Raw genomic sequence first — 25,207 nt, forward strand, 5'->3', positions numbered from 1 at the left:
GAACCTGGCAACAGTGACCTGGATTCTAACAGATGGTCTCAAATGGGCGGCCATATTTGCGCTTGACTTCCAGTAGCCCAACAGTCTGGGAAAAAGGGCTAGTCCCTCATCTGGTGGGACCATAGTCCCTCATCTGGTGGGACCAGACGGGACTTTCTCTCTCTCTCTCTCATAGCACCTTTCTTGAAAAGAAAAGTTGAAGTTCTTCTCAGTCAACAGACTAGAAGATAAAGGACCCTTCCACCATAGCAGGTGAAGCTTCCATTTCTCCAATCCGCCATACCTCTGCCATGTTCAAAAGGAAGGAGAGTCCAGAGGAGGCAGGACTGATTTGTTTTGTTTTTGTTTTTAAGTAATACCCTTATTAACTTTTTTAGATTTTATTTATGCATTTTGAGAGGCAGAGAGGGAGCGTGAGCAGGGGGTGGGGCAGAGGAAGAGGGAGAGAATCCCCAGCAGACTCCATGCCAAGGGCAGAGCCTGATGCTGGGCTCAATCCCATGACCCTGAGACGATGATCTGAGCTGAAATCAAGAGTAAGATGCTTAACTGACAGAGCCACCCAGATGCCCCGAAGTAATACCTCCATTGAGCTAATTCACATACCATACAATTCACTTGAAGTGTATAATTTAATGGTGGTTTTTATTTTATTTTATTTTATTTATTTATTTCTCAGAAATGGAGAGAGAGAGCACAAGCAGGGGAGCGGCAGGCAGAGGGAGAAGCAGGGTTCCCACTGAGCAGGGAGTCTTATGCGGGACTTATCCCAGGACCCTGGGATGATGACCTGAGCCAAAGGCAGAGTCTTAACCGACAGAGTCACCCAGGTGTCCCAATTTAATGATTTTTAATACAGTCACAGAATTGTGCAATTATCACCACAATCAATTTCAGAAAGTTTTCATCTCCTCAAAAAGAAACACTTGCACTCCCTGGCAGTCACCTTCCATTCTTTTTATTCTCCCCAGCCCTAGGCAACTAACTATCAGTGTATTTTCTTTCTCTACAGATAGGCCTGTTCTAGACATTTGGTATAAAAGGAATCACACAATATGAGGTCCCTTGTGGCTGGCTTCTCTTCGCAAAATATCTTCAAGACTCGTCCACGCTGGAGTGTGCAGCAGTGTTTCATTTTCATCTCATTCATCGGTTTTAGGGCTGAATAATATTCCATATTCCATTGTATGGACAGACCACATTTTGTTCATCCATTTATCAGGTGATGGACAATTGGGTTGTTTCCGCTTCTTGGTATTAAGAGTAATGCTGCTTATGAACATGTACGTACAAACTTTTGTATGGAGGAGTAGGGCTTTTCAGTTAGTCATTATCAGTCATTTATTAACTGCCTATTGTATACATAGCACAGAGATGGGAGTAAGGATGAGGGAGGGGATGGAGGAGGGCTGAGACCCAAAAGAGCTATAAATGTAAAATATAATTCCCCAACTATCCTCTGACTAAAGAGATATAAAACAAAAATATATGACTCTTCAAGGATTCCAGCTCAAAAAGAAGAACTGGCATAGGAGGGACAATGAAGAACCTCGGGTTATCAGATGGTCATTACCTTTGCCATGGTGAGCAAATGAATCACTATGTTGCATACTTGAAACTAATAGAATACTGTATGTCGTGGCTCAGTGGGTTAAGCCTCTGCCTTTGGCTCAGGTCATGATCCCAGGGTCCTGGGATAAGTCCCGCATCAGGCTCTCCGCTCAGCGGGCAGCCTGCTTCCCCTTCTCTCTCTGTGCCTGCCTCTCTGCCTACTTGTGATCTCGGTCAAATAAATAAATGATATCTTAAAAAAAAAAAAAGAATACTGTATGTCAGCTACACTTCAGTAAAAAAGAGATTTATTAAAAAAACTCTGATTATGGACTGGAAACTAGATGGTGTTAGGGAATCATTGCTCATTTTCTTATGTGTGATAATGATATGGTTATCAAGGAAAATGTCCTTATTTGTAGGGTATGCACATTGAAGTATATAGGCCCGAAGTGTCATAGTATCTAAAAGTTACCTGCAGAAGGTTTAGGGGAAAAAAAAAAAAGACACATTTTACACACACATGCCTGTAGGCAGATAAAGCAAATATAACCAATGTGAACAGTTGTTGAATCTGGATGGTGGGTATTTGGGTGACCATTGCATTATTCCCTCAAATCTTCAGCATCTTTGAACATTTCCAAAATGCAAATTTGAGAAGATTACCAAAAAACTAAAGCGAAGGAAGGAGATAAAAGTAAGGGGTATACCTTTTAAGGCAGGTGGTCAGGAAAGGGCTTTTTGAAGACAGGACATCTGAATAAAGACCCCAGTGTAGAAAGGAGGGAGCTGGCCCTGAAGATGTAGGCGAAGAGGATTCCAGGAAATGTCATAGCAGGTCAGAGGTCCTGAAGTGGAAATGAGCTTGGTGTGTTCAGGAATTCAAGCAACTAGAATGTCTGAGGGGATATGGGGGAGGTAGGAAATGAGGTTGAGAATGGAACCTAAACTGAGATTACACGGCATCTCTGAGGCCATAGACTTCAGTTTATTCTGAGTTTCAGGATGACCCCCGGAAGGACATCAGGGAGTGGGGAGTGACTTGGGAGGAATTATATTTTATTTTATTTTTTAAAAGACTTTATTTATTTATTTATTTATTTATTAAGATTTTTTATTTATTTATTTATTTGACAGAGAGAAATCACAAGTAGTCGGAGAGGCAGGCAGAGAGAGAGGGAAGCAGGCTCCCTGCCGAGCAGAGAGCCCGATGCGGGACTCGATCCCAGGACCCTGAGATCATGACCTGAGCCGAAGGCAGCGGTTTAACCCACTGAGCCACCCAGGCGCCCAAGACTTTATTTATTTATTTGAAAGAGACAGAGAGAGAACACAAGCAGTGAGGAGCAGCAGAAGAAGAGGGAGAAGCAGGCTCCCTTGAGGATCAAGGAGCCCGATGTGGGGCTCAATCCCAGGACTCCGGGATCATGACCAAAACCGAAGGCAGAGGCTTAACCCACTGAGCCACCACGCAGGTGCCCCAGGAGGAATTATATTTTAAAACACCTGTCTGGGGGCGCCTGGGTGGCTCAGTGGATTAAGCCTCTGCCTTCTGCTCAGGTCATGACCACAGGATCCTGGGATGGAGCCCCGCATCAGGCTCTCTACTCAGTGGGGAGTCTGCTTCCTCCTCCCCCTCTGCCTGCTTCTTTGACTACTTGTGGTCTCTCGCTGTGAAATAAATAAATAAAATATTAAAAAAAAAACAAAAACCAAAAACAAAACCCAGCTGTCTGGCTCCTGGGTGGAGAACAGACTGGGATGTGAAGGTGAGGGTCATGGGGGCTAAGAGTGGCCAATAAATTGATTTATTGCAGGGAGGGTGCTACTTCAGATGAGGGGACGGACACAAAGAGAAGGAGTGGGTTTGGCAGACACGTGGAGGTGAGCTCGGGGAGTTTGCTCATGGACTGGGTGTGAGGGTGAGGAACAGGACAGTTGAATAGTAGTGCCATCTGCTGAAATGGGGAACACCGGAGACTTTTTCTTTTCAGAGGAACATTCATTTGGTTTAGAATGGCCTGGAAGTTAGTTAGTTTCTTAATATATTGATTTAGCCTGGAAGTCTTCTGGTCAGAAAGGAGGTGGAATTCCTTCAAAGGAATGAATTTAGTGTCAACAAATTACATTTTTCATTTGAATTCACTAACAGGGTGGCACAGCTGACTACAAATGGCATGGGCTTTGAAGTTGAGGACCTGGACTTGAATCCTGATGCTGCCATTTACTGGCTAAGTGACCTTAGGCAAATTACATAACTTCCTGGAGCCTGAGGTGTTTCATAGGCAAATAACATCAGTCCTGCCAGGTTGTTGGGTCCTAAGTAACATACCTTGGCACCGTGCCTGGCACAGAGGAGGTGCTCAGTATATAGTGTTTCCTGACACTCTTCAGAGACCATTAGGAAAAACTAACTTTGTGGGGCACCTGGGTGTCTCAGTTGGTCAATTGCCTACCTTTGGCTCAGGTCAAGATCTTAGGGTCTTGGGATCAAGCCCCGCATCGGGCTTGCTGCTGAGAGGGGAACCTGCTACTCCCTCTCCTCTGCCCCTCCCCCTCATCTGTTTTCTCTTTTTCTCGAATAAATAAATAAAATCTAAAAAAAAAAAAAAAAGGAACTAACTTTGTGAGCTTCCAATGAACTGCTCTAAGCTGTTAATGTTTTGTTGCCTTCTCAGCTAGAGCCCTCCCTTTTTCCTTTTATACATTCAGTATTTGAACATTTACTGTGTACCACATGCTCTTGTAGGCGTTGGCCACAAGCAGTAAGTGCAAATCCTTGTCTTCACAGAGCTTACATTCCTTCCGGTGGGGAGAGAAGATACACAGAGACCTAAGTAAACTACAGTATGTGGCATGTGGTAAGTCCTAGGGAGAGAAGCTAAACAGAGAAGGAGAAATGGTACTGGGATGGAGTTGGGACTGCAGTGTGAAATGGGGTACTCAGGGAATGCTCTGCAGAGAAGGTGACATTTCTGTAGAGACCCAAAGGTGACGAGGCAGTTAACCAGGTATTTATCTAAGTGGAGACTGTTTTTGATTGGAAGAGTGGCAAGTGCAAAGGCTCTGGGGCAGGAACATGTGGGACGTGTTTGAGGAACAGCAAGAACGCCATTGTGGCTAGACAGAAGTGAAGGAAAAGGGTAGGGGCAGCTCCTGTAAGGCCTGGGAAGCCTGTGATGGCTTTGTCTTTGACATAGAGTGAAACGGAAGTGAGAAGACAAGAACTGATTTGTGGTTTAAAAGGATCACTGGCTTCTATATGAATGAATTTGGAGGTTGAAGAGAGGAGGTCAGCTGGGAAACGATTATAGTAATTATGATGGCTTGGTAGAGATGGTGGGAAAAAGATTCTGGATATATTTCATAGTAAAGCCAACAAGATTTCCAGGTAGATTGGATGTAGGGTGTTAGAGAAAGAGAGGGGTCGGGAATGGTAGCCCCAACTCTGACCTGAGCAACTGGCAAGATGCATTAGGTTGAACCAAATGAAGTGGCCAATATTTGACCGTTCTTAACTTCAGAAATGACAGTTTCTTATATTTCAACTTAATGTCTGCCATTTATGGACCAGGGAAAACTATATGAGAAAGAGGTGGGGATGGTATCAGAAGTTTATTCTGGGACTTGAGCAGGTAGCAAAGAGGTGACTGTGTATATGTGTCTGGAGTTCAGGGGCAAGGTTCCAATCAGAAACATACACTGGGGGGCACCTGGGTGGCTCAGTGAGTTAAGCCTCTGCCTTTGGCTCAGCTCATCATCTCAGGGTCCTAGGATAGAGCCCCACATTAGGTTCTCCACTCAGCAGGGAGCCTGCTTCCCCCTCTCTCTGCCTCTCTGCCTACTTGTGATCTCTGTCTGTCAAATAAATAAATAAAATCTTAAAGAAAAAAACGTACACTGGGGAGTCAGATCATGCTTGGAAATTTAAACTGAGACTGGATGAGGTCCTCCAGGGATTAAATGTGGATAAAGAAGAACAGAGACTAGGGCTGAGTCTGGGGCCTCCAGCACTTCCAGATCAGGGAGTTAAGGAAGGGCAGGAGGCTATACGGGGCAAAACAAAGGCTCCCCGCAGGGCAGCTGGCCCAGGTGAGAGCTCCTCCACCCCCATGGAGCAGTGGATCATTTCCAATCTTGCTCCCTCTTGAGCCTTGGCACTGGGGTGTGTGGGTGTTTGTGTGTGTGTATGGGGGAGGGGCATGATAATATTTTATATATGACTGGCACTTCGGAGGATGCAACATCTCTTCTATTTGATCCAGGCAAGGGTATGAGAGTACTCTCATCCCCTTTTACAGATGAGTAGACTGAAACACAAAGGTTAGGTTCCTTGCCCAAATGACTGGAAAGGGTTGTCTTTCTCTAAGTTCCATGCTCTCTGAATCATGCCGCTTTGGTGGGTGGCGGGGGGGCTTCCTGTTTGTCCAAGGAGGACACGTAGCAAGCAAAACAACCTGGGTGGGAGATGAAATCTTTCTGTCCTTGCTGCGTCTGACCTGCATGTTCCTGAGCTCCCCCTACTGCCTCTGTGGGGACAGATTGTAACAGGGTTACACAGAGATGGCTTGAAATGATTACATTTCTTTCTTTCCTTCTTCTTAAGTAGTCTCTACACCAGTATGGGGCTTGAACTCACAATCCTGAGATCAAGAGACTGAGCCAGTCAAGCGCCCCTTGAGGTGTTCTTTTCAGCCTTTATTTCCATAACAGCAAGGAAACTGCTGTTATTTGGCTTCTAGAGCAGTCTGGACTTGTGATCTCAGATGCTGAGAGTGAGAGCTCGAAACGAACCTATTTCAGGGTACCTGGGTGGCTCGGTTGTGAAGTGTCTGTCTTTGGCTCTGGTCATGATCCCAGGGTCCTGGGCTTGAGCCCCGCATTGCGCTCCCTGCTCGGCGGGAAGCCTGCTTCTCCCTCTCCCACTCCTTCTGCTTGTGTTCCCTCTCTCACTGTGTCTCTTTCTGTCAAATAAATAAATAAAAATCTTAAAAAAAAAAAAGAAAGAAAGAAAGAAAAGGAACCTATTTCCCTGATAGAAATGGTCAAATAGAATCAGGAGGCCTTATTTGAGGGATCTTGGCCTTTGGTGGGGATGGTGATGAATTCATTTTGGCTCGAGAGCTCTTGTGTTAAACAGGTACCTTCAGAGGGAGGGTGGCTTTTAGGCTATTTAGGCTGTTTGGGCGGGGGTCTTCCACTCACACCATCAAATGATGGCTTTCCTCTTGCTCCCTCTTAGTGTCTTGCCCAAAGCATTATATTCTCTCCCAACTTGTATGCTTGCCTTTGGGAAGCAGCTCCTGAGATGGGAGGCTCCATTGGTCAAGCCTGGCCCTGCCCTGGGGAGAGATAAACAGGCCCGAATACATTTCCCAGATTGCAACACTGGTGACTCAGGCCGACTGGACAGCTGTTCCCTCACAGCACCCTGGTTGTACCTGATAAGGAAAAACATGGTTCATTCCAGCACATTGCCATGTGTGTGCACACATATAAACAGACACTCCCAGGCTCCAGTGTTGTCTTAGAGTAAATTATTGACCTTCTGAATGGCTAAAACATTGGATAAAAAGGTGAGTTAAAAAAAAAAAAGGTGGGCTCAAACTTAAAATTGTTCAAGAGGAGCTCCAGGTTTTGTAAGCCAAAAAAAAAAAAAAAAAAAGAAGTCAAACAAAGACTGTCATTTGGCACTTTGAAGTCACCTTTTGAACCTAGGTCAAGGGCAGATTCAGGAATCTCCTGAGGCTCTGGGAAGGGGAGGGGAGGGCTTGCAGTGGAGGAGAGGGGACCAAGTCAGATTAGAGGAAATGGATTTATGAAGGAGCAAATGGCAAAGTGCCCAGAGAGAACAGGCGTGTCATAAAAACGTGAACATACTTTAGCCACAAAGTGAAAGAATTGACACTATGACATCTTAAAAAAAAAAATACAAAAACCCCACCTGAAGACCTTTCTCCTTAAATGATAGAGCGTGCATAAGGAGTGGGTAAATGGGAGTTTGAGATTAATAATAAAATAATAATACCACCACCAATAATAGATTGCATCTTGTAATCAACACTTCATGTTACCTTTATGAAAAGCAATTTATAGTTTACGAGGGGCTTTCACATTCATCCTTTCCATTTATTCCATCAACCCACTCAAGTGGGTAGGGCATTATGGGCCACATTTTACAGATGAGAACACTGAGGCTCTGGGAGGATATCTGCAATTAGCTGAGGCATAATTAAGGGCTGGGGAAGGGCAGGTTTGTCCCGAGTAACCCAGAGCTAAGATCCTTTCTAGACAATAACTCTTCTCTAGGTGATTGCTTTTCAGTGACGTCTCAGAGGGCTAAATCTCCATTGCATTTCTAGGTAGAACAGCCCCACCTTCTCCAGTGTTGTCTGGAACAAGTTTCTCTAAACACCTGTCTGGTTATTTTTGCTTAGAGCTTAGATCCCAGCAGCATAGCATCTGTAAAAATTAAAGCCCACCAGGGATCATTTCTAGATCCTCCCTATTCCCTTTTTTCTTGAGACCCATCCTTGAACTGTTCTTTCTGTTCTGGAAACACCTTTGGGTCCTCTGAGCCTGCCACCTTGCTCTCAGGTGGGGAGGAAACATCCTTATTTGCACAGGATATTATGGAAACACAAGACTCACCTGGAGAGCTCAGGCAGGCATTTGGAAAGTGTTGAGGCCTATTGGCGTCTTCAGACTGTGGTTCTCAAATTTTGACCTGCATCAGAATCATCTGGGGAACTTGTTAAAGACGTGGACATCCAAGCCTTGCCCCAGACCTTCTGAATCAAAATCCCCAGTGGCGGGGTCCCTGGACCTTTGTGAACTTAACAAGCTCCCCAGATGATTCTGAAGCACACCGAAGGTTGAGCATCATTGTCTTAACACTCGAATGGGGGTTACTCAGGTGAAGGAGAGTGAGGAGCAGTGCTGGGAGAGGAGGTAATAGCCACAGGAGCCTGGAGAGCCTAGAGGAGACAGTCAAGAACAATATTTTGCTCCATCCTGATCTCCCTTGAACAAAGTGGTCACATAAAAGGGTTTAGAAATCTCCTCGAGTCTTCCTTCTGACAGAATTGCTATGTGCAGTAAGAAAGACCAATGTACCCTTTTAGGAGCAGTTAAAGTAACCTTTTTCATAGGGGCACCTGAATGGCTCAGTGGGTTAAGCCTCTGCCTTAGGCTTGGGTCATGATCTCAGGGTCCTGGTATCGAGCCCTGCATTAGGCTCTCTGCTCAGTGGGGAGCCTGCTTCCCTCTCTCTCTCTGCCTGCCTCTCTGCCTACTTGTGATCTCTCTGTCAAATAAATACATAAAATATTTTTTAAAAATTGTCTTTTTCATAGAGTGGAGTAGAGGTTATCAGGGACTTGGGGAGCAGGTGGAGAACGATTGAGGAATTATTGTCTAACGGGTATGGAGTTTCTGCTTGGGATGATGAAAAGGTTCTTGAAAGGGAGAGTAGTGATGGTTGTACAACATTGTAAATGTATTTAATACACTGAATTGTGCACTTAAAATGGCTGAAATGGCAAATTTTAGTTTATGTATATTAAACACAGGCATAAATGACTAGTCCTTTGGGGGGATGGAATGGTAGGAGTAAAGAATGCTCAATTTTGGGGCACCTGGGTGGCTCAGTGGATTAAGCCGCTGCCTTCGGCTCAGGTCATGATCTCAGGGTCCTGGGATCGAGTCCCACGTCGGGTTCTCTGCTCAGTGGGGAGCCTGCTTCTCTCTCTCTCTCTCTCTCTCTGCCTGCCTCTCTGTCTACTTGTGATCTCTCTCTGTCAAATAAATAAATAAAAATCCTTAAAAAAAAAAGAATGCTCAATTTTAGTTGATTGCTGCTGCCCCAGGTGTGTGTGCGTGTGTGTCGAGGCAGGTGGGGGTTAATATAAAGGGACCCATCTCACAGCACATGGTCTGACAAAGCACAAGTGTATTCATAGGAAAGAGGAAACAGATAAAAATTTTGACAGCAAAAATGTGATATAAACATCAGGAGATGCCTAGATCACTCTTTCCTGTGCCCTTTGCCTGGTTGACTCCTGCATCCCATACCACTTCTTATGGAGTGCTTTGTAGAGCAGTGACTCTCAAACTTCACTGCACATAAGAACCACCCCAGGACGTTGTTAAACTGCAGATTCTAATGCAGTAGGTCTGTGGTGAAGCTCTGGCCTGCATTTTTAAGAAGTTCCCAGGTGGTGCTGACACTTTAGATCCACAGACCATATTAAAAGGGCTGTGTAAATTTAAGGTCTTAGTTCACCATGATATCCTCATGTCCAGCAGAGTGATTCACACACAGTAGGTGCTCAATAAATGTTTATGGAATTAATGATGGAGTATATAGCATTGGTACAGGAGTGTGGAGGACAGAACAATCTTTGTCCTTTGAACTACAGCATATTTGGGGTGTTTCTGCTTCTATCAGTCATTCACTTTGTGAAATTACCTCATACTCTGTGGGGTAAGGATGCTCTTACCAAATTATTTCTGGTCTTGCCAACTTGCTGCCTCAAGTCTAATCCTTGAAATAGTGGGCCTCTCTATATGGAGGGTGATGAACCCTGGTTTGCAAGCTCTGAGGAAACCTTGCTATAGTCTACAATCGCTGCAAACAGATTCTCTCCATCCAAGGAGGGGGCAGGGTGCAGGGAACCCGCTCCTGTGGGAATTTTCTCATTTTGGTGCCTATCCTAGTAATTGCCACCTCAAATCAAATAAACAGACTTTTTCACAGTGTATATGAGAAGGTGGTTCATTACCCCCAAACACACAAATGTAATATTGCCATTATTTACTATTATCGTTTATGATGATGATAACGACACTGGCAGTTGAGCGATTAAGTGTGCGGAGGGAGTTGGGGGAGGGGGCACAGTGCTGTGAGGGCCAGAGAAAGAGGAACTACATTTCCCAGAACCACCCGGGAAAGGCCACGCCGCGGCCGCGGCGCCCCACCCCTTTCGCCAGCTGGGCCCGCCCCGCCGATGACGTCACAGAGGTGACGTCACGGCGCCCAGAGCGAGGCTGGGGTAGAGAGGCCGACTGAGCAGGAGTCGTCCGCTTGTCGTGGAGGCTGCTAGGGAGTCGGCGAGAGGGTGAGCGGGCGAGCAGACGAGCGAGCTAGAGCAGGCAGGAGGAAGCGACGCGCGGCGCAGAGTAGCGCCGGGGCCAGGCCGCGGAGGAACCCACAGCCGGAGAGGGGCAGCCCGAGCCGGGCGCCGCGGGGTCCCCACCCCCACTCGGCCGGACAGTGCCCGGTGTTCCCCCGTGCGGGGGGCGGCGGCGGCGGCTGACGGGACCGGACAGGACCGCGGGGGTGTTGCCACCTCCCCCGAGGAGCCGGCGCGGCCGCGGGCTCCTCAGAGCCGGGGCCCGGGGCCCGTGATAGACGGGCCGAGGAAAGGAGAGAGGCGGCGGCGCAGGCGACGGGGAGGCAGCGGCGACACCATGTCATCCCCCAGTCCGGGCAAGAGGCGGATGGACACGGACGTGGTCAAGCTGTATCCTTCGTGGAGGGGGGATTCGGGCTGTGAGTGGGGGCGGTGTGAGGATGCCCAGGGCACCCTTGAAACCGAGCCAGGGGCCCTGGGGCACTCCCGGCCACTGTCCGAGGCTCCCTTCCTCTCCTCCCTCCCCCCAGTGCCTACGGCGGCTCCTTGGCACCTCCCAGGAGCCTAGAGCCTTTTCAGCTCCCCCTTTATCTGCAGCACCCCGAAATGTGCGTTGTTCCTCCCTCTTCTGCACCCTCATTGCCTGCGACTTTCCTCCACGACGTTTGGATTCCCAAGACGGCTTTTTTTTTTTTTTCTTTTTTTTTTTTTTGCAGGACCATCCACCTCTCTTGACCACCGTGCCCACCTCAGGGTCTCTCCTGTTCCCTCGCTCTGAATTTAGGGACTCCTGATAGAAATTCCAGAGAGTGAAGCCTTTCTTCCTTTCTTGAGATGCCTCCATTCCCTCCATTCACTATGCTTCTTGAACTGGGGTAACTCAAGTGACCTCCTTTATCCCTAATTCCTTTCTATATTAGGAAGAGTAGTCTGCTCCGTGCCCCTTATTGTAATAAAGAGCTCTGAGTGTTTTAAATCAGAGACTCTTGTTAAGCTTTCTGGTGCCTAAAAGAACCCTACCGTTTTTTTTGTTGTTGTTGTTTGTTTTGTTTTGTTTGTTGTTTTTTTGTTTTGTTTTGTTTTGTTTTTCACTGACAAAGCTTGTCCCACCCATAGTTGGATGTGGTGAGGACCCCCAGGCCCTCTAGCAAGCCACCCTCCATATTGTGGATATGACAGCTGGGGGAGGGAGAGAAAGAGGATCTCTCCTTGACAAAATAGCCCCTATACTGGCCAGTTAAGCGAACTCCCTCAATGAGGGTAAGGTTCTTGGGGAATAACTGCCCTGATTTTACCAAGTGACACCCTTTATTTCCACCCTCACCCCAACTTTATGTACTCAGGAGGTAGCAGTGGGAAAGCTGTAACTGATAAGAGCCCTTCAGGCCGTGGTTTTGGTTGGAGTCCAGACTGATTATTTCATGACCAGCTCGAGAAATTCGCGAAGGTTCCTGTGACAAATCTAGCAAATTTTTGAGGGGTAATTTAGAGCTTTGGGAGGGGGGTGAGGGTGGGAGAGGAAATGAGCCCAGTGTTCTGAACAGCTAATCCCTGGGGAGAAGGGGAACCGGGGATGGGGAGTGGTGGTGTGTGAAACGCAGTTAAAAAGTCCTGTCTCCTGCTTCTCTTTCTCCCTCACCCCCATCCCCCCACCATTTCCCCCTGTTGCAGGGTTTTGTTTATATAACTCAAGTTGTTTGGCTAGATTCTTCAGGTGAATTCCTTCTTTCTTCCTTTTATTTGGTACTGTTTTTGATAGGACGTTTTTCTTCTTTTTAGAGGTTGATGATGATTGTTAAATACTCTGTTAGGAATTCTCCGAAGTTTTAAAAAAGTAGTTTTTGTATTTGGTTTGGAAGTGGGGGATGGGAGGGAAGTTGCCTGGGCAAGAGATTTTTTTTTTTCTCTTTTCAGGAATAAGGTGTTTTTCTCCTCAGGAAAACTTAGCTAGAAATTAGGAACAGTAGTAGACGACTTCTAAGTTTTAGGGTTTGAAGTTTAGAGTTTTTGGGAGGTGGGAGGGGGCATTACAGAGAGGAGCAAATAATAAAATACATGTTCTAAATATGTCTAGGCACAAGTGAAATTGATTCTTACGAGCTGTTTGTGACTGTGATTGAGTTTTGTAAATGTGTGAATGATGCCAGTAATGTTGGCTTTCCATAAGGTTGCAGGAAAACTTGTAACTATGGTTGTGTGTACATTTTACACAAAGCAGTTTCGGGTTTTATTTTTGTTTAGAAACTAGGAAATGACATGGTGGCAGAATCTGAGTTATTTTTATCCAGAATTGAGAGTTACTGTCGCACCTAATGCAAATTTCTACCTAATGTTTAATTGGGATGGAGGTGGAGAGAGAATTCCAGCTGTTTTTGATCAATGTCAGAGTCTCAAATTATATACATATATATTTTTAGAAGATTGAGGATAAAGGGTGAGGCCTAACTTGACCTGATGCCTTTTCCATACACTGCCTTTTGTTCATTTAGTAGTTGTGGCATCTAGAATGATTACCGCATTTAGGAGTCGGGGTGTGGGGGGTGGAGAGGGAGAGGAAAACAGACAAAGAACAGCAGGGTGTCTTTCTCTTTTTTCTTCCCCTAAGTGGCTTATTTCATAGCTTATTTTTAGTAGAATATGAAGAAAGGCAAAGATGCATTGGCCTTCTGTTCTTTCCCCACCTTCCTCCTCTCTGACAAAAGAAAGCAGAGGCCCTTTAAAATCATAGATTTCTGAGATAGGAGGGCAACAGTCTCAGGACTCAAAAGCCAGAGGTTATCTTTGTTTCGTATTGGTTATTTTCTGGTCTCACGTAGTTTGGAAGTTAAAATTTTTGTATTTCCTTTTGTGTGTGCATGTGTGTTGTGGGGATGGGAGGTTTTGTGGCCTCTTTTCTCTGTTGAATTCATATTAGTAGGCCCAAATGGAGCCAATAATTTTTGAGCAAGGTATATTTAACAAAAAATTGAAGGAAAAATTTTGCAGCCCACTATTAAAATTAGTACAATTGTGTGAAAGGGCCGGGGGTTGAAAATGAAAGATGGTGGAGAGGAAGTAGAGAAGGTCTGAAGGAATGTACTTGCTTTTTGCCCCTCAGTGCCCCTTGATGATTTCTTTGGTTTGGAGGCCGATAGCTGGTTTCATTGCAATCTCCTGTTTCAGCCCATTTTTGGATGTCTCCTGAGTGTAATTATGCCACCGCGATTTACAGCTTGGCAGGGAACCTATATAGTAGGAAAGTAGCGGTGTGGGGGTAGGGAAAGAAGGGGATGTGTAACTAATTGGCCATTGCTTTCCACCAGCTCGCTAGGTTCTTTTGGAGACACTGTCTGTGGTGGTTGTTGGGAGTCGGTGATATTTCTTTTGTGACGGGTTGGTAGGAGGAGAGCTGACTCTCAAGTTATGCAGGGAGTGAGTGTTTTGCACCGATGCACTTAATAATCTGCTGGGCGATTATGTTCTGAAACTCTGACTCATTCATTGTTTCTGTTCTGATCCTTTGCTGAGGGTTGTGCAAACCTATCCAGGAGCCTGGAGACTGATGTACTGACTTTTGGGCCCTGTAGGAATGTGTCCCAGTCAGAAAACTTGGTTTACCCAAATCCTGTGAAATGGTTGTGAATGGTGTGGCCATTTGTTTTCAAAGTCAGGTTATACTGTGCCGTCCCCAGCCTGGCAAGCGTTGAGGTTTCCATCTCTGATTATTTTGATTGTCTGAGAACTGGGACTCTGGTGACCTTAAAGCGTGATTTGCCCTAAAGGAATATCGGTTTAAATTCTCCCCGGTGGAGGAACAAACAGCTCAGATTACACGGGTTTCCTTGTTGGTGGGGGTTACTCGTCTCACCCTGTTGCACAGCCTGGTGATCCTTTTATCTGCGAACCAGTGGCCCCTGCTGAAGGCTGGAGCTGCTTGTTTTGGAAAAGCGTATGCAGGCAAAAGGCCTCAGGCACAGCTCCTCACAGCTCATTGGCTGCTCTGTTACTACCCGGAAAAGGAGGAGGGGTGGAGCTACCAAACAGCTGATGGGAGTGTGTGACCAGAGTGTGTTTATATACAAAAGAAGTAGGGGCCGGGGAGGCCTTGTGAGTAGTGTTACAGGATCAAATATATTTGCAAGGGGTAGAAAGAGGAAAACCTGATTTTAGATTACAAGAAATAAATGTTAAAGGTTAAATCAGAAAAGTGAACCTGATAATAATGGGGACTTGTCATATGCTGTATTTGTTATTGGTGAGATTTTGGAACTTTGTAATACTAAGTTTTCAAAGATTCCCTTTTCCAGAGGGAGTTGCAGTAACTTAAAATAGGGTATGCTGCCACTTTAAATGTACTTCCATGACTCACGCAGGGATTCAGAAAGTATGGTAGAAATGTAAATTTTCCCTGCAAAAGCTTGAAGAGTGCTAGAAAGGGGCATTGACTTCTACTAAATTCATTTACTGTGTTAGTGAAGTCTTAGAGAATCCTGGGTGTCTGCCTTAGGGTTTCAGAAGTTTTCAATAAGAAGTTCATCCCCATAAAACATTTCTGCACCCTCTTTTTTTTTTTTTTTAAGATTTTATTTATTTATTTGACAGAGAGAAATCACAAGTAGTCGGAGAGGCAGCCAGAGAGAGAGAGAGGGAAGCAGGCTCCCCGCTGAGCAGAGAGCCCGATGCGGGACTCGATCCCAGGACCCTGAGATCATGACCTGAGCCGAAGGCAGCGGCCCAACCCACTGAGCCACCCAGGCGCCCCATCTGCACCCTCTTTATGCCAGGCTTGGTGCTGGGGGTTTAGTAGTGAAAAATTTCAGTGTGGGTGGTCATGATGCTTATGTAACTAGTTAAACAATTAAAAAAAAAAAAAAGAAGAAGCTGTTTATAGTAGGTCAACTCTCTATGTAGCAGCTTTTTGAATAACTTGTATTTACTTTCAGAATTGACTTTTGAAGGAGTAGAAAGGTTAAAAAGTGAATTTTATGCCATGGGACGGATTTACGGGGATCTGTATTCCTAGTATTTTAAAGATGGATGTTAAAAAATGGAAACAAAAACATAGCTGTTTGTCTTTCACATCAACTTTGGTATTTTGTTGTTAATCAGTAGTTATTCTATACCCAAATCAGTAGTCTTTGTTACTCTTTAATTTGTCCTCAAAGTGTAGACAATTCTGTGATCTTTTAACTGGCTCCAGTGTCAATTGAGAGAACCTGTGTTTTGCTTTTATTTCCTGTGGCCTCTGTTTTTGTGAGATGATAAGGTAGAAGGTGGAACCGTTTTATGGTCTTCAAGCTAGAAGTTAAAGCTTTGGCAACTCTCAGTGTTCTGAATTTGTCTTTTCTGCCTAGATTTTGGTGACAAATATAATGCGCTGATACTTTGTTGAGCAGGAACCTACATGAGTAAGCATTCACAGCTTCAGAACAGGAGAGTCCTGCAGTGCAGGTCTAGTGAATTATACACAAGCCTGAAAATGCATCTTTTAGGGGAAAAAATCTTTTTCAAATGTGACCCATAAAAGTCACTTAACCCTGTTTGTGTGCATGTGTTAGAAAAGCCTGGATTGTTGGTTTCCTAGTGTTGTGCAATTTCCGTAGCACCTTGACCTGCTTTAGATGTCTGTGTACATATGGATTTGTGTGTGTGTGTGTATATATATACACACAAATATATATGAAATTAGTATGTTTGCTTTTTTTTTTTTTTAAGATTTTATTTATTTGAGAGAGAACCAGAGAGCCCAGGCCCAGGCAGGGGGAGTGGGAGAGGGAGAAGCAGGCTACTTACTCCCTGAGCAGGGAGCTGGACAGGAGGCCAATCCCAGGGCCCTGAAATCATGACTTGAGACACCCATACACCCCTTGTTCACTCTTAATAGTTGAGGATTCCAAGAATCATTGCATTTTTAGGCATGCAGTTCAGACTCGTAAAAGTGCTTATGGTATAATAGCTTCTTGACTATAGACCCATAGTATACCTTTTAGTAAAATACTTTAATGAAAAAACTTAATTGGATTACATAAGTAGTAAGATAATTGAGCAAAGTATAGGTTACAAAAAGGGAAAGAAAACAGTCACCCATAATTCTGTCCTTTAAACAGTGGTTCTCAAACTTTAGTGTGATCTTAATTACTTGGAGAGTTTGTTAAAACAGGTTGCTGGGGTACCAGCTCTGGAGTTGTCTTGATTCAGTGGGTCTAAGAACTTGTATTTCTTGCAGGTTCCCAGTTGATACTGATAGTGTTGGTCCAGGGACTGCAGTTCAAGAACCACTGTCCTCAAATACTAACATTATAGTGTTTTTTCTTATCAGTCTCCTACACCCCATATATTATTTTCAACCTGTTGATCATACTGTATGTACCCTGTTTTGCTTATTTCTCTTTGCAGCTTATTTTCCTGATTAAAAGTATGAAACATAACGAAGAGGTCATGTAATAGGTCATTTCATGCCCTTGCCATTGATTTAATTCACCACTATTTCTGTGATAAGATTGAAATTAACATCTTGTGCAAACGGCTTTTCTTGTGTTTTTGGTTATTTCATTATCTACTAGATCAAAGAAAATAACCATATGGATTAAAATATTTAATTTATTTTTTCTGTCTTCTGCATCAAAGAAAGTAACCGTTGAATTAAAATATTTAATTAAAAATTGTGGGGCCCCACACTCAGTGTGCTCTCATTTTGTTCTGTGGTGTTTTAGTTGGTGTGATTTCAGCAGTGAAGCAATCAGCCTGTCATAGTGATGACAAATGAGTTCTGATCTCTTTGTTTTAAGCTGTGTGTGTGTGAGAGAGAGAGAGAGAACGGTGATCCTTAAATTAAGGACGCTTTTGTACTTCTCAGAGTGCCTACTGTGAGTTGGTAGGTTAAATATATCACATTTGTAATGAGCTCTGACTGGCAAGAGCTATAGCACTAGTTCTGATATCTGGATTTTATTTTTAAACTGAGGTATAATTGACATAACTATAAAATGATAAATTAGATAAGTTTTGACATAAATACCACCCATGAAGCCTATCCACACAACCATTGATTTCTGTCACTGTAGATTATTTGCATTTTCTGAAATTTTACATAAATGTAATTATACAGTATGTACTTTTATGTGAATTCTTTCATCAGATTTTGAGGTTCACCATGTTATTTTTACTGCTGATGTAGTCTGACATTGTATAGGTAAATCACTATGCATTTATTCTTTATGGGTGTTTGGGTTATTTCTAATTTGGAGCTATTACAAATGAAGCTGCTTGCATGGATGTTTTCATTAGTGTAAATACGTATCAGTGGAAAAGCTAAATCGTGGAGTAGGTACAAGCTCAACTTCTTAACAGGTATCCTGAATTTAATTTGACTGATGATTGTATTTCACACACAATTAAATTGTGACATTAAACTATTTTTGTTCTGTATTTTATTTTATTTTTATTTTTATTTTTTTAAAATATTTTATTTATTTATTTGATAGAGATCGCAAGTAGGCAGAGAGGCAGGCAGAGAGAGAGGGAAGAAGCAGGCTCCCTTCTGCTTTCGGGCTCAGGTCATGATCCCAGGGTCTTGGGATCAAGCCCCGCATCGGGCTCTCTGCTCGGCAGGGAGCCTGCTTCCTCCTCTCTCTCTGCCTGCCTCTCTGCCTGCTTGTGGTCTCTATCTGTCAAATAAATAAATAAAATCTTTAAAAAAAAAAAAAAAAAGCAGGCTCCCTGCCGAGCAGAGAGCCTGATGCAGGCTCGATCCCAGGACCCTGAGATCATGATCTGAGCTGAAGGCAGAGGCTTTAACCCACTGCGCCACCCAGGCACCCCTGTTCTGTATTTTAAAGGAATCCCATTAAATAACATTATAGAGCACTGATTTCTAATCTGTTGAAACTAGAATTAAATTTTTATTGTAAAATATTTTTTGCTTTGTGGCCCTTTGACATGGTAGTTCAGGAATTATGGTCACAAATAACTTTCATTTTTTCATTTGTTAGGACTATCCTTTTCTGAAAAGATAAACACACATTTCGTTGATGGTTCCCTTTTTTTGTAAAATATTGATAAGGGTATTTTTTTGTTGTTGGTTTTTTTTTTTTTAAGATGTTAGTTTTACTTAGCACCTCCAGTTTACATTTACAGCTGTTTACAAATATTGATGTAGGACTCTGTTCAGGTCTTAATAGTATCTTCAGTTTTCATGTGGACTAAATTCAGGAACCAATGGCCCCTTTTGCAGAACCAGAAACAGATTATATGCTTCTGTAATGTTTTCCTGAAAATTTTTTAAAGTTAATTTTTAACAAAATAAGATTTTTTTGATTATTTGTTTGTTTACTTTTTTACTTTTTGGCATTCGGTGTAAGTTATTCTTGGGTTGATAGACATTGCTGTAAGAAAAAAAGACATTGTAGTAGTTGGTATTGTCGCATTCTTATACATGTACATGACAGACATTTGAATTTATGTGTAGGTGTATGCATGCAGGTTGCTTTAACAGTTAACAAATTACTGGCAGCTGGAACTTTTAACTTGGCTGACAAGAAAAAAGACAAACTCCTGGTTTTAGGAGGGGTTTCAATTGTAGTCAGTGACGTTTTATTTGGTGGGGAGACTTTGGTTCAATCATCAAACACAAGGATGATGCTTTGGGCATGTTTTTAAGAGTGTTATTTTCAGGGGTGCCTGGGTGGCTCAGTGGGTTAAGGCCTCTGTCTTCGGCTCAGGACATGATCCCAGGGTCCTGGGATCGAGCCCCGCATCGGGCTCTCTGCTCAGCAGGGAGCCTGCTTCCCTCTCTCTCTCTCTGCCTGCCTGTCTCTCTGCCTACTTGTGATCTCTGTCTGTCAAATAAATAAAAATCTTTAAAAAAAAAAAAGTTATTTTCAGAGTGCCAAAATGTAATAAAGTGCAATATAGAAAAACACAGAAAAATCAGTGTGTACTTTGGAGAGATTGTTGTTACATTAGTGATTCTCAGGTGGGTTGGAGGTATCCTGGTTTAGAAGAACTGTTAATATTTTTATGTGTAGGTTCTATTGTAGTTTCTTCTCTGTCCCTCACCAGATGCTTGCAAAGGGTGTCTGGTGGTTTGCAGGCTGGTGCTTGCGCAAGCTGCTATGCCTGGCAGGACCCAAATCCTCAAGAGCCAGGTGGTGGAAAGCCCCACAGGGCAGCTGTATGCGGATGAAGGAACCTTCTTGCCTTCCCCTGCTTTTTAGGCATCTAGGGTGTTTAAAGGTAGGTGGTTTATATAGGTACTGCTGATTTTTTGGTCTGGCCCTGGAGAGAAGTTAGGAGTAGGAAACCTGTGTGAAGAGGGGAGGCTTGGCTGGAGGATGAAAGACAGGGCTGGTGGGTCTGTCTCTGGGCCCACCACAGGTACACTTGGAGGGACCATATTTAGGGATTTAGAATATTGCTTAATTGGTTGCGAATGCAATCTTTTTTTTGGCGGGGGAGATGGAATCTTAGGTCTTACGTTCAACTTTTTGGTCTCTAACTTACAGACACTTTAGGGAGGTGTATAAAAGTAAGAGATATCCCTATGTGTGAAATTGTTATTGATATTGTAAATTAAATTATAAGTTTTCTGTTTAACATTAAGCAAAACCTTTATTTTTCCATGTATTATGTTTTTATCATGTACACTTTTCAAGGTTTCTTGGATTATAAAATCTTAGTTGAGGTAATATAAATAGAAAAGCAGATACAGAGTGTGCCTGGTTCGTGTTACCTCAGAAGCAGATGGGTTACTACTCAGCTTAGTGAAAATAAATTTAGTTATTTTGTCCTAGTGGTCCCAGTATAACTGGTTATCTGGGTATTGCTCTTCAATCAGTTGATTTTATGTTGCATAGTTTCAGAAAGGTTGATTAATAATTTAAAAATTCAAAAATTTGGATAAACCTTTCCATTGTGGTTACCTATAGGAAAGTGATTCAGTTAGAATTGTGTTCATAACAGAGATCACTGGGTGTAATATAGTTGGTTGTATTTTTATGATCTTACAGATAACTGAATGTTCAGTATGCTTTTGCTAATCTTATTTATGTAAATCTGCATATAAATTAGTAAGTCTCCTTGGCAGCACAGCCTGAAACTACATAACCCTTTTTGTTTCACTCCAAAGGAAAGAAACGATTTACTTTTTTTTTTTTTCCATTAACAGTCACTTTTATATGGCCTTTATATATATATATATGGTCCCACAACTGTGGATTAGTACTTGGTCATACTGCTGATTTAGACTAAGGCTTTTATAATGAAATCATCCCCCATGATGTAGATCTTGGAGATTTGGGGTTTTTATTACACACTGTAGTCACATTGATATATTCAAAGTATACATTAAAATGTAGGACATGGTACATGTTTTATAACAGAAATCACCAATCTTGGCAACAGAATTTGACATTATTAACATCCGTTAATTTTATCAACTAATTTCATTCAATTGGCTACAGCCACCATCTTCATAATGAGTAAAGGGAGAAAAAAATGTTTCTTGCCCCTTTATTCATTTGTATCCTTAGAGATTAGAAACAAAAACAAAAACAAAATACTTTTAAGTCAGATGTGTTTTATGGGTGGAATAAAGAGAGGAAGTGGACCTTTGAATGTGTTCTTTAGTTTGCTTGTCTGGATTGCTGCCCATTTCTCCTGGCAGTTAAGAAAAGGCAGGTCTTGAATGCTGTCTCTGATGATCAAATGACATATATTTGAATATACCTGTATTGAATCACTTACATACTTGAGAACACTTAACTTCTGTCTTGTCGTTCTATAGGCTCTTGGGTTAGAATAGGTGTACCAGATTCATTCTATCTTTGAATAATTAATGTGTTTCCTTTGAAATTTAGCTGAGTTTTATAACTGATAAACATGATAGGTCAGAAGATTGTTGGTAGCTCATCAAGACTATCATTTCCTTTCCTATATTTCCATTTGTATGTCTGTTTCCTTTTTCTGTTAGTATTCCTAATTTACACTTCGACTAATTTGTAGAAATCGAGCATAAGTTAAATACACGGGCAGAAAAGTACACAAATAAACCTTTGAAGAGAAGGTCTTTCCAGATCCTTTATGGTATCTTACCTTCAGTCTTAACCAGAAGTAGCAGTGAAGCCAGATATTTTTTTTTCCCTAGGAGTTTGGAAATCAGAGTATACTTGGCCTAGTTCCTTTGTGAGGTTCAGCAATTATTTATCAAACTAGAACTTATGCTAAAAATACATAGTAGTTTACAACTTTGCTATGTGTGCTCTGAATAAAAATAGGTTGTGCTTTAGATCTGCCTTAGCTCTGTTTAGTGAAGTCGGACACGATGGAACATGACATAAATTTTGTGTTCTTACATTTTGAAGGTCCTAGTCTTTTTTTGCATCTGAAGAATTTAGTGTTTCTAAGCTAGTTTTATATAATCTGGCCAGTGTTTCTGAGGTTCAGAAACTGCTGACTCTGCTCTCTTTTCGTAAGTCCTCAAGGTAGGAAGTCTTCAGGTCTTTCTCATCCAGCATCCTCTTATGTTCTTAAGGCGGGGTAAATGGGAACAGTCCCTTACTCCTATGGGTGCTTATTCCCAAGATTAAATTCTAGCCCCTTTGCATCTTGTAATTCAAAGAGTGACTAATGAAATAACATGTTTACTTGTGCTTATTGTCCACTTTGGGGGCTGACTTGGTATGTAGGCACAAGACTTTGTACTGGATTATGGTTTTTCTTTTTTAAATAGATTCTACTTTTTTTTTTTTTTTTTTAAAGATTTTATTTATTTATATGAGAGAGAGATAGCATGAGAGGAGAGAGGTCAGGGGGAGAAGCAGACTCTCGGCTGAGCAGGGAGCCTGATGTGGGACTCCATCCCAGGACTCCAGGATCGTGACCTGAGCCAAAGGCAGTTGCCCAACCAACTGAGCCACCCAGGCACCCTGTACTGGATTATCTTAATTGACATAGATACGTATGTGTCTTACCTTAACATTTGCTTAATGGGCATTAGAATTAGAAATTGTTTTTTTATAGAATCAGAAATTAGTGTAAAATTTGTATGCTTTTAAATTGGGGCTTATTATTCATTTGAATGAATTGGATAAAACATAAGGATTTTAGTCTGTCAGGTCTGGCTGTTTTATTTCTTAAATGTCATTCTTACAGTGTTTTGTCAGCTCTGATGACGTTCAGATGACATTTTATTATTTAAAGTTAAATTTTAGTAGATAATATACTTACATAGGTTTTAGCATGTTTTTCTACTTGGAGAAAACCTGGAATGAGAATAATAGTATTAGAAAGCAGTGGTTACTTTCGGATTATAAGGGCTTTTTGAGTTGAGATTAATTGTATTATTTCTAGGCAGTGTTCTTTGTGGCTTTAAAAAAAATACTTAAGATTTATTTTTATTATTTATTATTATTTTTTTAAAGATTTTATTTATTTGACAGAGAGATCACAAGGTAGGCAGAGAGGAGGTGGAGAAAGAGGAGGAAGCAGGCTCCCTGCTGAGCAGAGAGCCCGATGTGGGGCTTGATCCCAGGACCCTGGGATCATGACCTGATCTGAAGGCAGAGGCTTTAACCCACTGAGCCACCCAGGCACCCCCCAAAATACTTAAGATTTTATTTATTTATTAGAGAGCGAGTGTGAACGAATGTGCTTGCGAGCAGTGGGGAGAGGTACAGGAAGAGGGAGAGGCAGACACCCTGCTGAGCAGGGAGCCCAATGTGGAACTCAGTCCCAGGACACTGGGATCAGGACCTACGCTGAAGGCAGATGCTTAACCAACTGAGCCCCCCCTCTCCCTGCCTTTTGTGGCTTTAAGTAATAGTTTGAGAAATACTAATTCCTGGCTATACTGCTTCAGATTAGGAGAGTAAACTCTGGTAACTTTGTTTTCATTATTGATACCAAAAATAGAAGCCAAAGTTGAAATAATGACTCTGTTTTTCATTCCTGACTTAAAAATCAGTTTTACTCTTTAGTAGTCAATATTTGTTACATGAAAATTAGAATTAAATAAAACAGTATAGCCTAGCGACGACTGGGTGGCTGGCTCAGTCTGTTAAGCTGCTGCCTTTGGAATACAAGAAGGGAGAAGCAGGCTTCCTGCTGAGCAGGGAACCCGATGTGGGACTTGATCCTAGGACCCTGGGATCATGACTTGAGCCGAAGGCAGATGCTTAATGACTGAGCCACCCAAGTGCCCTGACCTGTCAATAATTTAAAAAAAAGTAATATAAGCCGTGTAATGGTGCCTGACTTAGGTAATTTTTATCAGCATAGAATGACACCATGCTTTTCCTTTCAGAACTTTGTGTTTAGTTACCTAAATCATATTTCGGTTTTTAAAAGGTAAATTTAGGGAATGGAATACATGTGAGTAAAAGGATATGTCCAGAGCCAGGATAGGATCCTGTCAGAGTTTAAAACAGTTCAGTACTTAATATTTTACTGTCACGTCTTTTAATACTCCCTAGGTATTTTGAAGATATTGTAGAAAATTTAGTTGCTAACTTTTTTTTTTGTTCAGTAATCTCTACATCCAACATGGGGCTCAAACTTATGACCCTGAGACTCATGCACCACAGACTGAGCCTGCCAGGTATCCCAGTTGCTGACATTTTTATTGATGCTTAAACTCTGGGTGCCTAAAATGGATCAGTTTTGCTCCGTGGTACTGTAATTTCAGTTATTAGTCTTAAGACAGCCAAGCATGTATAAAGACTTAGGATGCTTTTTAATTTTATTTCATTTATTTTTTAATTTTTTAATTTTTATTTTTTGTTTATTAAAAAGGTTTCATTTACTTACTTATTTGTCAGAGGGAGAGAGCAAGCGAGCACAAGCAGGCAGATGGGGACAGAGAAGCAGGCCCCTCACTGAGTAAGGAGCCGGATGCGGGACTCAATCCCAGGACCCTGGGATCATGACCTGAGCTGAAGGAGTGGCTTAACTGACTGAGACATCCAGGGGTCCCGGATTTTTTTATTTTTTAAGTAGGCTTCACATCCAGTGTGGGGCCTGAGGTCACGACCCTGAGATCAAGAGTCAAAAGCATGCTCTACCAATTGAGCCAGCCAGACACCCCTGGATGCTTAATTTTTTAGAAGTTGAGGTGAAGACCTGGGAAATAAGCAGCCTTTCTCATTTTCTGCTGTTTTTGCCTTAATGTTGGATAGCTTTTTACCTTTCTTTAGATAAGCTTTTAATTTTGGATTTACAGAAAATTTGCAGAGATTGTGTGGAGAGTTCCTGTACCTCACTTCATTTCCAGTTATGCCTGTGTTGTTAGTACTCTTTTTATTTTTAAAGATTTTATTTGACAGAGAGACAGTGCAAGAGGGAACACAAGCAGGAGACGACTCTCACAGGCTTCCCGCTGAGCAGGGAGCCGGATGTGAGGCTCGATCCAGGGACCCTGGAATCATGACCTGAGCCGAAGGCAGACACTTAACCCACTGAGCTTCCCAGGCGCCCCAGTACCCCTGTGTTATGTTACGTTACATTACAGAGACACATTGGTAAGAACAACTAACAGTGGTTGGTTGGTA

The 25,207-nt window shown here is 42.7% G+C and overlaps 1 protein-coding gene across 3 annotated transcripts in view; it reads left to right on the forward strand.

The window, feature by feature from the left end:
- The first annotated feature begins 10,559 nt into the window (after positions 1–10,559).
- The window catches only part of UBE2H (ubiquitin conjugating enzyme E2 H), a 102,001-nt gene continuing 87,353 nt past the window's right edge, over positions 10,560–25,207 (forward strand). The window contains exon 1 of one of the 3 annotated variants that reach the window (XM_032305551.1): positions 10,560–11,075. In XM_032305551.1, coding sequence (XP_032161442.1) covers positions 11,023–11,075 — 53 coding nt within the window. In that variant the 5' untranslated portion in view covers positions 10,560–11,022. The remainder of the gene's footprint in view (positions 11,076–25,207) is intronic. The other 2 variants (XM_032305552.1, XM_032305549.1) reach the window with 2 other exon arrangements.

The sequence above is a fragment of the Mustela erminea genome, chromosome 11, assembly GCF_009829155.1.
Source record: "Mustela erminea isolate mMusErm1 chromosome 11, mMusErm1.Pri, whole genome shotgun sequence".
Taxonomy (NCBI): domain Eukaryota; kingdom Metazoa; phylum Chordata; class Mammalia; order Carnivora; family Mustelidae; genus Mustela; species Mustela erminea.